This window comes from Phalangium opilio, unplaced genomic scaffold (assembly GCF_054372755.1).
Source record: "Phalangium opilio isolate 3A_F unplaced genomic scaffold, DU_Popi_V2 ptg000105l_1, whole genome shotgun sequence".
NCBI lineage: Eukaryota > Metazoa > Arthropoda > Arachnida > Opiliones > Phalangiidae > Phalangium > Phalangium opilio.
Window position 1 is genome coordinate 6,686,104 of NW_028324207.1, and position 13,096 is coordinate 6,699,199.

At 38.9% G+C, this 13,096-nt stretch overlaps 2 protein-coding genes across 2 annotated transcripts; both read right to left on the minus strand.

Annotated features, from left to right (window-relative positions):
• Window positions 1–452: 452 nt before the first annotated feature.
• Window positions 453–1,594, minus strand: LOC149628473 (serpin B3-like). The gene has a single exon (XM_089851695.1). The coding sequence runs from the start codon at window positions 1,485–1,487 to the stop codon at window positions 453–455; it is 1,035 nt and encodes a 344-aa protein (XP_089707821.1). The 5' UTR covers window positions 1,488–1,594.
• A 1,076-nt stretch (window positions 1,595–2,670) lies between these two features.
• LOC149628474 (uncharacterized) lies at window positions 2,671–12,287 on the minus strand. Its single transcript, XM_089851748.1, has 10 exons — window positions 11,987–12,287; window positions 10,181–10,313; window positions 9,913–10,117; window positions 7,998–8,243; window positions 7,697–7,867; window positions 7,510–7,602; window positions 5,097–5,165; window positions 4,403–5,011; window positions 3,532–3,755; window positions 2,671–2,981 (listed from the first exon to the last, which is right to left on the minus strand). The coding sequence occupies exons 2-10, from the start codon at window positions 10,307–10,309 to the stop codon at window positions 2,811–2,813; spliced, it is 1,917 nt and encodes a 638-aa protein (XP_089707874.1). The 5' UTR covers window positions 10,310–10,313; window positions 11,987–12,287; the 3' UTR covers window positions 2,671–2,810.
• Window positions 12,288–13,096: the final 809 nt, after the last annotated feature.

The window sequence follows — 13,096 nt, forward strand, 5'->3', positions numbered from 1 at the left end:
ACCGAAATACATGGGCACACCTCCATGCTGTATAATTTCCGTCACGCCACGAGAGGCCACTAGAGGCATCTCAAGCTTACTTCATGTAAGAGGCTAGCCCACTCTGGCATGAATCTAGCGGTTTCTCCTGGCGTAAGGGAAATTATCCAGCCCCTGGATACCATTTTTAATAAATTCCCAAAAACATTTATTTCCGAAAAATTATAAACCCGTCATTCAGAAAAAGTAACTTCTAAAACCATCGCCAGGGGTTACTGTTATCATTACTGTAGTTTGGTCTAATTAGGTAAAAATCTGTAACTGTGCACAAAAAAAACAAAACAAAAAATCAATCCACTTTCAGAAGTAAATATAATTAAACACTTGGTATCTATTTAAAATAATAATAGCCAGGATTATGTAAAATATTACACGTACTTTATTAGTGCATTTCCTACAAATTATTTGTATTCTTACTCTTCGTCTTTGTTAAATGGAGCGGATTGCGAGTAACGACCCATGAACAATACACTGTTTGTTGGCTTATGTTGAATAACGAACAAGAAAGGATGTGTGATTCTCATAAAGCGAACAATAGGACGATCAGGATCACCAAATCGGTTTTCAATAACGGCAGCAGACGCAGCGGCTGCTTTGCTTCCTTGTTGGGTGACTTCGATGACTGCTTTTTGGATGACGTCAGTAACTTTGAGATTTTGGGCGATTCCGGAAATGTCAGCTCTGTCGGTGAAGACTTCCTTGACTCCGAGACGGACCAAGGGTTCAACTAAATCTAAATCGCTTTCGATCTTAAACTTGGGCATAACGAGGGAGACGTTGGTGGGTTTCATTTGCTTGATGGCTTGTCGAAGTCCATCGGCAGACAAAGTTTCTTCCAAGTCAGCCAAAGTGGTTCCTTGACTGGGCAAAAGGACTAGCATGCTTGCCTCGTCACCTTTGTATGGAAGCTCGATAATCTCAGCCTTCAGCTCTTGGGAGTCAACGAAGCGGAAGACGTCCCTCTCGATTTCCATCATCCTGGTGGTGGGGCTTCGTTTGTCGGCTGGAACTAAGTCGTCGTTGTTCAGGAAACCCCCTTGGAAAGTTTCGTTTTCAAACTGAACTTTCCAGGTTCCCTTGAAAAATATGGCGTTCAGCAAAATGGCAGCGGTGTCCTCACTGGGGTTTTCTTTCAACAATTCCTTGATCAAGTTTTCAGTTTTGCTGGCAACGTACTTGTTGATTTCGTCCTTGGCCGTTGCGGTTTTCAGAACCTTGGCGTCGGCAAGAAACACGTCGCGTACTTTGTTTTGGAATTGACTGAGGACTTGGAAGTTTTCTCTGATCCAAATGGAATTTGCGGTGTTGAGAGAGTAGTTACCGTCACCTTTTATGGCTCCCAAAACTTTCCTGAATCCGTCTTCCAACATCTCAGAGCGCAGTTGGTCGTACTGGAGGGCCGCCTGAAGTTCTTGGGCAGAGTTTCCTCTAGTTCCTTGAAGAAGCATGGCAAGAATAGTTGATACGCTGAAACCGGAAACTACCAAGTTTTCTCTGGGTTTGACGAGCTGCTTGTACAGTTTAATGGCAAACTCTTGGTTGGACTTGGCTAGTCCTTGAACTGACTGGTCCAATGTAAAGTTTTGAGACCTGCCATCTACACTCAAGTAGCATGATGCCAAGAGAGTCAGAGCTATAGCGAATTTGTAGATCATCGTGGAGTTTCAGAAACTATTTGAATGCCGAGTGTACTGGTAAACATCAAGGGTCACCTTCAGTATATATAGCCGACAAACTTATCTCAATCCGATGACTGGATGAAATTTAAATATCTCTTTTGATAAAAGAACGTGTGAACGAAACAGATGTTTGATAGCAGATATTTAGATTACTTGGCCACGAACTAGGAACGTTCCTAATGGCATGACGGTATTCGTCTTTACTGTGAGGCTTACCCATAGTTATAAGCTACATACTCTGCGATGCAAAACCTGTTTTAACTGGAAACCTCTATAACTTTCTTATCGATGTAGACAAGAGTAACTACATTGTCTTTGAACCCACCCGTATAAAATATCTCCAAAATAATGTTTCTTTTACTGCCATCAAATTGAGTAAAACTCTGCTTAGTTAGGGTCTATAATATTATGTTCTTAGAAGGCATAATTTAATAGCTTATTTTTTAAAAACTCAACGAAAGCACTTCGAAAATCTTCCCCTTTGCTTATAGAGTAATTGGTTTTCTGTATATGGCAACTTCATAACGGTTAATATCTTAAAATATTGACATCACCCTTCCGAGGGTTCAATAACAAAGTTGCCCCCATCGCGGTTATACATAGTTCACTACTCTCTCAAGTCTCTACCGATAATACTCAATTGGTGTTAACCATGTAATTTGGTTAGATTCAGTAAACAATTGTGACAGTGCATAGAGATAAAAAAAAAAAAACAAATAATTTTCTAAACTATAAATAAGATAAATAATTTCATTACAAGAATTATAAACCAAATAGATGATTATATAAAATGTTTATCGAACAGTTTGAGGGGTAACTAACAACCGCTTACATCCACAATATCAACGCAGAAAATGTAGATTGGATGAGTTGTTAAAACAGACAACTTTACTGTGCTTTATATTTCCTTTTTAATAATTTTTTACAAAACTGTAAAACATGAACATATGAAATTATTTTTCTGGGTTACATTTGATTCTTACTTTGGACAGAGTTTTTAGTATTAATCAGTTAGACAAATAACAATATTGCTAATTTCGTCGTCACAAAGTCCGTCAATGACAACCGGGTCCACAGTAGTTGCATTATTGACTAGCTACGAGGAGAACATCTTTTTGCTTTACATTCAGATCTTTCTGGTATGTCCTTTCCCAACTTAAGGTTGAAGACTAAAGCCGAATGATCGCTAACTGGATCTGTCACTTCAACTAAGGACGTGTTGATGTCATAGGGCGAGGTTACAAATCCATATGACGCGATGACCTAAGGAGGAGTAGTTTACAATTGGTTACAACTATTAAATAGTTCTACATAAGGAAACTATAAAAATTTTGTATTTTCAGAAAATAGGGTTCTAGCGTACGGCATTCCGAAATGAATATTTAGCAAATGAGGATCGAAAGAAAAAGTGGTCGATATTTGAAAATAGTGTTGAAGGCTGTCAGACTTCCTGAGAAAACTCAATTTCTAGGCAATTTTAGAATATTTGAAATAGTTAAAGGAAACATTTTAATAATTATTGGTTTAAAAATTAGATAATGTGCAAATAATTTTAGTTAACCATTCGACCGATTTCAACTCAACCAAAATAACACTGTCCAAGGTACATTTACTTGGGTAAGGTTATAATAACATTCTCAAAGCTACTTTCTATCGAACGAGATTCCGTTGAACAATACCGATAGGCTCTTATGCCATTCCCATTCTTTTAAGATTATGGTTCAACGGGACAGAAGATGAAAAATACTTCGAAGTTCAGTGGTTATTTCGCTGAATTAGATGTTTCAGTTTCTGTAACGTGAAAAATAATTACCTGATCTAGAGCATTTCCTCCGACGTGAGTTTGAGACCTAGACATAGCAACTATTTCAGACTCAGTTCGGTCGAGGAATTCTCCAACGACATTTTTATCCTTCCAATTGAAATCTCCAACCATGACACCTTCGGAGTACTTAAGGAGCGGCTCTTTGTACAGTGTAGTAATATGAATGAGACGATTTACCACTAATTTGTCCACTAAGCCGTATTCATCACGGCCTGAAAAAAGAATCACATTTTATAACCATCAGTATACTATTCTACATGATGTAGGATTTTATGAAGCTAAAGGGTAAGGGTTGGTTGATTAAGAAGGAGACTGAAGAATATATCCCGTATTGCTTTGTCCCTATAGTAGATGGTTGTGGTACATGTTTAATTTATCCTTCCCGGCGTTGTGCGAATACAACTCAGATTGTCCGCGGAACAATACAATGGCATAATACCAAACAATCCAAGCCGTCGGTTATTAAGTATTACGGGACTTGGCTTTTTCCTATAAATTTCCCTCTGCTGGGATCTCTAAAGGTAAATCAGGAATCTAGTTAAGCGGTAAAGTCAGTATCAAAAATAGAAGAGCTCGCAAAGTAGCGTAGTTGCTAAATGGTACGACGTTATTGTCAGTGGAGGCCGTAGGGATACATCCAATGGAAATGATAAATAGTGTCGAAGTTATGCGCATCCAAGGATGTTGAATGTGGCTTCAAACAAATTTACTTTACGGTGGACTGGTAGCCTCGATGCCCTATCTAACGTCTATGGATCTATATACCTGATATTCCGCCTTAACCTTATTTGAAGCTGATACTACTAAAAGGGTCTGTTAGTCTTCATTTCATTAATTTATAATACCAATTTTGTCTTACTCTGGTCAGGATAGGCAGAAGGTCGACGATACACTACGGTGAACATAAACATCTCTACCCCTCTCCTGCAGCACTTTTTACAACTGTAAGTTGCAGTGATATCGAAATTGACAATATTGTCACCGTAATCTTCTGCAGTGTTTCGTTCCATAAAAATCTCTGTCATCGGTCTTTTAGGATCGGTTTTTCTCCATGCCATGAGAATTCCTCCACCTCGGCGATTATTTTCCCCACCAGATTCACAGTAAGCGTTCGGTTGATTAAGACCAACCCTTCGGTTTTGACGTATTAATTCATACTCTGCCCCAAGACCAAGAAAGGCGCGAATTTCTGGATCGTCGTCATCTTTAGTCAACCATGACTCGACAAAGGCGATAATCCGTGGCTGGTGAATGTTAATCAATGCCTTTAACCTTCTGATTTTCTCGTTCATGCTAGATGTTTTATTGTTGTAATTTATGCTGCAAATATTAACGTAAAGGACCGGGATGGTCACGTGGGTGCAGATGCATTCCTCTTCCTCCGAGTCACTGTCATCGGAACCGGTACGATATCGTTGCTTTTGTCTCCACTGATGTGTGGGATAGGTGCGTGATTGCTGTTCATATTCTTCAAGGTATGAATGAAATAATGGCAAGCCAAATACAGACAGTGTCATGTTATATTATTTTGTTTAAACGCATTCATTATGTACCTGTTTTTTCAGAATATCTTTGTCTCTGGCGACGCTTTGCTTCATATTCCTCTTCTTGACTTTCTTTACCTTAATATCGTAAAATATTTATGAGGTAAAGCATACATTAACACCTGGAAACGAGCCTGCGTACATAAAGCGCAACTTCAAACAGAAAGAGGAAAATGGGGTAATTTCAACGTTTCATTAGCGCGAAGTTTAAAATAATATGGGTCTCAATACTGGCCATACTATCTAGTATATAAAACCGAGAAGTATTATCTCCGACTAAACGCCGAATGAAGACCTCACTAGGAGTACAATTGCGCATGAACAAAGAGAATATTTTTTATATTTAATATAGTGTCGACCATGAGAGTAATTTGGAAATTAGGATTTTTAAAACCGAACCCCTAGCTAAAATTTTGTACATATTTGTAATACAAGAAGTAAAATAAGGGACTAGAAGTATCGAGTGAACCAAATTCTTCACTTGGCGAAAGTGAATATTCTTGATTACACATCAACGGTTGGCCCTCTGGTAGCGGTTTCTGAATTATCCCTCGAAAACGTGAGACGCTCGCGACGGTAGACGACCGAACTAGATTCAAGCACCCGCGTCCGTGTTCCGCGGCTTTAGGTTTCGGGGAAGGGGGTAGGAAATGTTATGGAACTCGACCAATTTTTTTCTCTCTTTGTTGTTGGCGCGATGGAAGCGGCATAAAATCCTCAAATTTTTTCACTAGTGCCAGGATCTATTACCAATGCTAGAGCACTTTACTTCTGGTCCCTTTATATTACTTCTGGTAATACTAATAACAAAAGCGGATTATGCTTCACACATAAAGTACGTAAGTCCCACTTTTCCATAGCTTTGGCCATGGATTTCATGACATTCCCGAAGTAAAAACTAAGCAGACGAAAAAAATGCTTTTAACCAATCATAAGCCCCTTACCGTAGATAACCGCTTTAATGCCAGACCAACCGGCGACGGCTATTACTATTTTCTTGCATGGGACCTCGACTCGACCTCGCCGTTGACATAACCGGAAAGCTCGGAAGGCAAAATACCATAATCGTTCGTTAGTCGTTACGTTATATTCAACGTTTTAAAGCTCAAGTTTCGAAAATTTTCGAGTCATTTAATAAGTCTTCAACTAATATTATAAGATTTTTTTTAATTTCAACAGAAAAATAGCTCTGCGAATAATAGTTGACTTGAAAACTACACTAAGCCTTGGCTAGGTATCAGCGGAATCTCGATTCCCGAGCCGCCAGCGGGTAAGCTCGCCGTAGCCGCGGGAATAGAAAACATTCCTCGTAAAAAACAGATACACGGCGTCTTAAAAGTCCAAGCAAAAGATACCCAGATTGATAAGATCTTCGTGCCTTACTCCCAAATAATCTTTCGTATTGTGAATAGTTTTATCTAAAGAATATTTTAGACACTCTACTCAATATTTATAGTAGTTCCCTAATTTCAACAGAAAAAGAGCTCTGAGAATTATAGTAGACTCGACGAAATCTACACTAAGCCTTGGCTAGGTAACAGCGGTATCCCGATTCCCGAGCCACCGGCGGCTGCGCTCGCCGTAACCGCTAGAACAGAAAACATTCCACGTAAAAAAACAGATACACAGCGTCTTAAATAGTCCAAGCAAAAGCTACCCAGATTGTTAAGATCTTTGTTCCTTACTCCCAAATAATCTTTGATATTGTGAATAGTTTTATCTAAAGAATATTTTAGACACCCTACTCAGTCTTTATAGTAGTTCCCTAATTTACGTACCAGGTAAATTGGTTCTTAAGGCGGAAGGATCGCAAGGATCCGAAAGAGCCGCGTTACCGAATTTTGTTCCTCCGCGTAAGGGGAGGTTCTTTTCTAGGAGCTTAGAGAATATCGTGTAGCTCTCCCAGGCACCCGTTACGTACTTCATGTGTAAAGCCTAATCGGCTTCTGCTAATAAGAATCTAGCTTTATTGCGTGTCTATATCACCCAGGTGCTATATTTCAATATGTCACTATTTAAATATGTTGAAGGGTGGTTGCTAGACCCTATGCCACAGCTCACTGACGGTGTCATATTCTTATCGTTAACATAAGCATGTTTTGGTGGAAAGGAAAAACTGGGTAAACCTATGGAATAAAACTCCTTCAGCAAATGGGGAGACAACTTTCAAAACTCTAGGCATAAGGTTTTTTTTTCAAGTTTTAACCCGAACAGAAACGAATTGGGCTTAGCTTTGTAAATGCTGATATTTCAAACTGATTCACACTCTGTTGAAGCTAAAAAGCTGAGGGTCAATAACACATAATATTAATCCGCGCAAAAACACAACCAATCGTGAACTTCAAATTAAATTGTCCGATTGAAATTTCACCATATATGTACCTTAGTATAGGTTCATTTTTATATATATAAATATATTTACCTTTTGTTTTGGAATTAGGTACAAAAGCAGTAGCCGTTGCTCCTGACCCTGGTTTCGGCTTCATAGCGTCAGTGGGATAACTCATCGTCTCACCTGAACAAAAGAGATGTTTTGAGCATAAATTATTAGTTTAAATAAATATTAAGTTATCGTATTTGAAAATTTCCACTCAACAAAAAATGCCTACCTTGCATAGCTCTTCCCATATTCACCATATTTTGTGATTTTCGCATTCCATTGACATATTCCCCAGTAGGCATATTAGGATTTGCTTCCAGCTTCGCCTCCATTTGTTCGTAAAGAGCCACTCCTTTCGCTTCCAATGCTTTTCCGGCTTTCATGTCCACAGCTTGAGCAGCTAGTAAAAATAACAGGTGAGACGTCTAACTATATTGTTCTTCGGTAGACCAAAGTTGTTTTTCCCCATAGTGAAGAGTAATTTCAGATAGTTAAGTTAGTCAGTGAGTTAAAAAACTCTCGGTACTTACAGCTGGCCAAAGTTTTCTGAACTATTTTTCCAGCGCCGTATCCGGCCAAACCATCAGAAACAGGCATTAAAGCGAGATCAAATATGTCTCCGGGATTCGGATTCTTCACAGCGTTCTCAATAGCAGCGATATATCCTGTTGATTCCTTGGTGACAATGGACGTCCCTACATCCATAACAGTTCCGCCGTAAATTCCTCCTCCAATAGCACCAGCCGGACCGCCAATCAAAAACCCACCGGCCCCGCCTATGATTTAAACATCACAAATTCACAATCAATGATAATATCTTAGAGAACCAGTATTTCATCTAATGAAACTGCATGTCATCTAACAAACTACCAACTATGAAATGTGAATTTCAGTCCGTTCAACCGGAGCCTTCGAGATGATCTAGGCCCGTGCCTATCGCGAAGCAAAAATATTTTTTTAAATAATTTAGTTCGCCGTGTTTTCTCGCTTGGGGGCGCTTTTAGTATCGTAAAATAAAAATAAGTTCAGCCTCGTGACCCCGTCGACTGCTACAATATTAGGTCAAGGCAGAGAGGTAGAGCGGTGAAGCCGAGGTCGCGGATAATAAAAAATGTTTTAGAAAATTTCCGAAGACCTTTAATAAACAATCATGTCAAAGAAGAAAAGGATAAAAAGTTAAGCTTAAAAAAGTTAAGGTTAAAAAAATTAAAGGTTATAAAGGGGTAAAAAATTTCTTTTAAGGTATATTAAAACTGAATTGGCAAGAAGCTTCGATTTTACTAAAAAAACCATAATTTTGTTGTCCATACAATCGAACCACGGTAATAAAAGCGCCACCTAGTACACATATAGGGTAAAAGCATTTCCTCTATGAAACTGGATATTTCCCTACACAAAAAATCGACACGCAAGGGCCTAGATCATCTCGGATGCTCCGGTTCAACTTCATGAAAATTTGAGCTCAAGAAATTTTAAAAGCATAAAAATTTGAAACACAGTTTGTTCTGTTATGGGCATACTTCGCCACACAGTCCACACTGTGTCGAAAGGAAAGGCGTCACGTGAAACGTGAATGCTCTTACAAAAGCCAGAGAATAACTAAATTACACACAAGTGGTTGAAGGGGTAACGGTATCCAAGGTAACCAGAGAACAATAAAATATCAGTTATTGTGCAATTTAACCGAGATTCCCGTATAGTCTCCCGGCAGAAATGAATGTACGGGGTAGAAACTTCTTATAAGCGTGCTACACAGTGAATTTTGCTAAAAGATTTAAACGCACACGTAGAGAAATTAAAAGATTGTCTCAATACCGTTAATAGAAAAAAATGAATGAAAAAAAAGGACATAGGTCAACGGGTTTTCAAAGAACGTGTTCGTAACCTATTGTTTAATTAGCTACGTTAAATTGTGTTGCAATATTCGATGGCACAGAATTAATTTCATTAAGGTATTGCGACTATTCATTTAATTACTGAACTACTACACATTTTCCCTGTGTAAAACCAACAGAAAATATCGAATCGAATCTCATTCATAAAATTGAGATTTTAGTCGCGACTTTTCCCGATATAACTGAACCACTGTGGGGAAACAACGCATTATTTGATCTAAGAGCATTAAATACAGATGGAGTGGAATGGAGATACGGCGCTTGGATCTTTTAGGGCAGCGCCACGTCGCGATCAGTATTGAAACTTTTTCGACTCAAACCATAGCCATAACATGATCCGAGTCGAAAGGTTTCGGGACTCTCCCTCTTAAGGCGACGACAGGCGATGCCATTGGAAGAACTGGGTTTTCAGCTTATCACTAAATTCCATTTGTGTTCAATGGTCTTAGGTCTGAGCAAAGAAGTACCATCTCAGTAACACCTTGGTTATTCAATCGCTTTTTATAATTTGCTCATAGATGATAGCGTAAACATACTAAGAACATCCTACCCGCAAGTACGCCCGTAGTTCTTGTGGCACTCTTCATGGCTTGATTTCCTCCTTCGGTATCTCCGCAAGCGTAATGTATAACGCCTTTAGCATGGCCGACAATGGGTATGCCGTCAGCCGCCTTCATTAAACCTTTACCGCATCTCTTTTGCGTCTCAATGGCTCCATCAGTGTCACCAGCCAACACTTGAACTACTGATGTCACCTTCGAATAAAAACTACCCAATTAGATCAAAGCTAACGCATTACATTTCAATTGCAAACCAACTTGAGAAACACCGGGACATTCTCTGAAGAAGTTCTCTTGCGTTCTCGCAGCTCCGTCGGTATCACCACAGACTAACTGAACTGTTGATTTCGCTTGAGAAACTATCGGAATGGAGTCCGTATTCCCCATAACTCTGCAATATCAGAAACACATTATTTGTAGTATATAGTATAGTAGTGGTTCTTTTAGGGCAGCGCCTCTCTAACGCCACGTAACGACCAATTTTGAAACTTTTTCGACTCAAACCATAGCCAGTCGAAAAGATTCGGGACTCTCCCGCTAGGGGCGACGATAGGCGATGTCATTAGAAGTACGAGGGTTTTAGCTTAGCATTGCAGTCGATGTGTGTTTAATGGTCTTAGGTATGGTTTTATTTATAACGTTGCACGATGGCCATTACCAATACATGGTTTGATTCCGTCAACTTCCAGCAAAACTTTGACATCCGAAAGCGAACTTTTAAATTTAGAAGCTTTCTAATTTTAATTTACTTATTTAAACCACTGTGTCTTCAAGAAAGTGTTTGGTCGAAACTATGGACATGTGGCTGTAGAGTATAGTATCAACAATACCTTGAACACAATCACTTCATTGTACCTTTTTCCAATGTTTAATTTCATAATTTTAAATTAAATTAATTGTTAGAACCTAGACGATTTTTACGTACACAATTCAGGTAAAATAACCCTGGGAAAGATGGACGTGCTGTTTGCATTGGAATTTTCATGAAGTATATTTTTGGAATGAAAGTTTCAATGGAAATGTTTTATATTACTGTTAAGAATGTTGAAATAGCGCTACCTTTAATCTAATCTGTGTTTCTCTTTTGCAGATTTAGCCTGTAACTTGTTTACAGTTAGGTGCCTAACCCCGTCTGCCACAACTAACCTATAGGGCCCAGTACTAACTATTACCGTTAACTTCACGAAGTTTTGATTGAAACGAGAGGAAATTTCTTTTTACCAGTAATCAAAATAGGCTTTCCGCTTTCGGCATCAAATCCAAAAAAATAAATATCTTTGGATATAAACTCGAACTTATTATTCAGCCAGTATACCAGGTATATTAGATTTAATTCAAAAACATGTACCTTTTAAGCATAGATAACCCAGCAAATACAGAATTAACGCACCAATACACCTTAACTGTCTACTTATACAATAACACCACCATCGAGAGAATAGATTAGATCAACCTTCTTATCTCATCGGCGAGACAAGGGTCTTAGTTTTGCTTAATCAGCAATATTTTCGAGTTCCAACACGGTATTTGTATAAGTTAGGGTTGGGGGTGTGCGAATGTTCGATCTCTAATATTGTACTCGCGTTTCGGATAGATTAATCGAACCGACGGTTGGAATTCATATTTGATAAACGGGCTTTTATTTTTAACTTTTAACGATTAAAAACCGTTAAATTGTTCCAAGTGAACTCGATTTTTGATCTCATAAAAATGTATGGAAATTATTGAATTATAAAATAATTAAGATGAAATAATTTAAATTAGAATTGCTTAAAAAAATTTCGGATTCTGAATCTAATAGTCTCTCTTCACCCAATTCAAATATAAAATAATTCATCGATTAATTAACAAATAGTTGGCAATAATGAAAATGTTTCCTAAAAATCTTGAAATTTTATAACTATTTGAAAAAAAAAACAATACATAGATTAATCGAATCAGTTTTCGAATGGGTCATTACTATTTAGATATTATTATAATCGAAATGAGAAACCCCTATTTGCACACCCCTATCAATTATTAACCGTTAAAAACACGCTTAAAACAAGAATTATATTTACTTACATTTAATTTTAGATGGTTTCACAGCGTTTTATTTCACATCCAAGAACCTTTTTATGGTCACATCTAGCTCGAATTTACTGTGTACGTTCCTTTTATACAGTCTGTAAAGTTTTACTTTGGTTTTTGGAGAATGCCGAGTAGAAGGAAAAATTCCCGTTTCTATATCGTTCGATAGCGCGACGTTACATGTATTTGTATGTATGTATAACTAGCTGTTACCCGCGGCGTCGCTCGCGTGTAATAAGAACTTCCATCAAAAGAATATAAAGAATGGGTACCCCTGCAACAAAAATCAACTGCGGGGACAGTACGAATTTTAACTAGCTGGACGGTTTTTTGGATCGCCTGATTTGTGTCTTTAGACCCTACCCTATAGTGCGAAATGTCCGCCCAGATAAGTGTCTTGCTATCCCAACGTTTACTACTGTTGATTGCAGAATGCACTTTATGGATAGAAAATCGGTAAGCGAATGGACAAGAAATTTGCAATCAAACGGTCAGAAAATCAGCTGGCGAATGGACTCAAAATTGGTAGTCTAGTGGACACGAAATTGGTAGTCTAGAGGACACGAAATTTGCAAGCAAACGGTCAGAAAATCGGCAAGCCGATGGACACGAAATCAACTGGCTAACGGTTATGAAATCGCAAGGTGAATAGACGCAAAATCGGCTTGCGGATGGACAACATAACGGCTGGCTAATGGACACGATATTGGCTGGCAAATGGACACGATATCGGCTGGCGAATGGACACGATATCGGCTGGCGAATGGACACGATATCGGCTGGCGAAAGGACACGATATCGGCTGGCGAATGGACACGATATCGGCTGGCGAATGGACACGATATCGGCTGGCGAAATGGAAACGATATCGGCTGGCGAATGGACACGATATAGGCTGGCGAATGGACACGATATAGGCTGGCGAATGGACACGATATCGCCTGGCGAATGGACACGATATCGGCTGGGGAAATGGACACGATATTGGCTGGGGAATTGGACACGATATCGGCTGGGGAAATGGACACGATATTGACTGGGGAAATTGACACGATATTGTCTGGGGAAATGGACACGATATTGGTTGGCAAAATGGACACGATA

Bases quoted from the DNA above. Each gene is read 5' to 3' on its own strand.
- LOC149628473 (XM_089851695.1), bottom strand. From the start codon at position 1,487: ATGCTTCTTCAAGGAACTAGAGGAAACTCTGCCCAAGAACTTCAGGCG.
- LOC149628474 (XM_089851748.1), bottom strand. From the start codon at position 10,309: ATGGGGAATACGGACTCCATTCCGATAGTTTCTCAAGCGAAATCAACA. The intron at 5,012-5,096 runs GTACATAATGAA...CATACCTTGAAG, and splicing joins AAGATATTCTGAAAAAACAG to AATATGAACAGCAATCACGC. The intron at 2,982-3,531 runs GTAATTATTTTT...ACTCCTCCTTAG, and splicing joins GAGGAAATGCTCTAGATCAG to GTCATCGCGTCATATGGATT.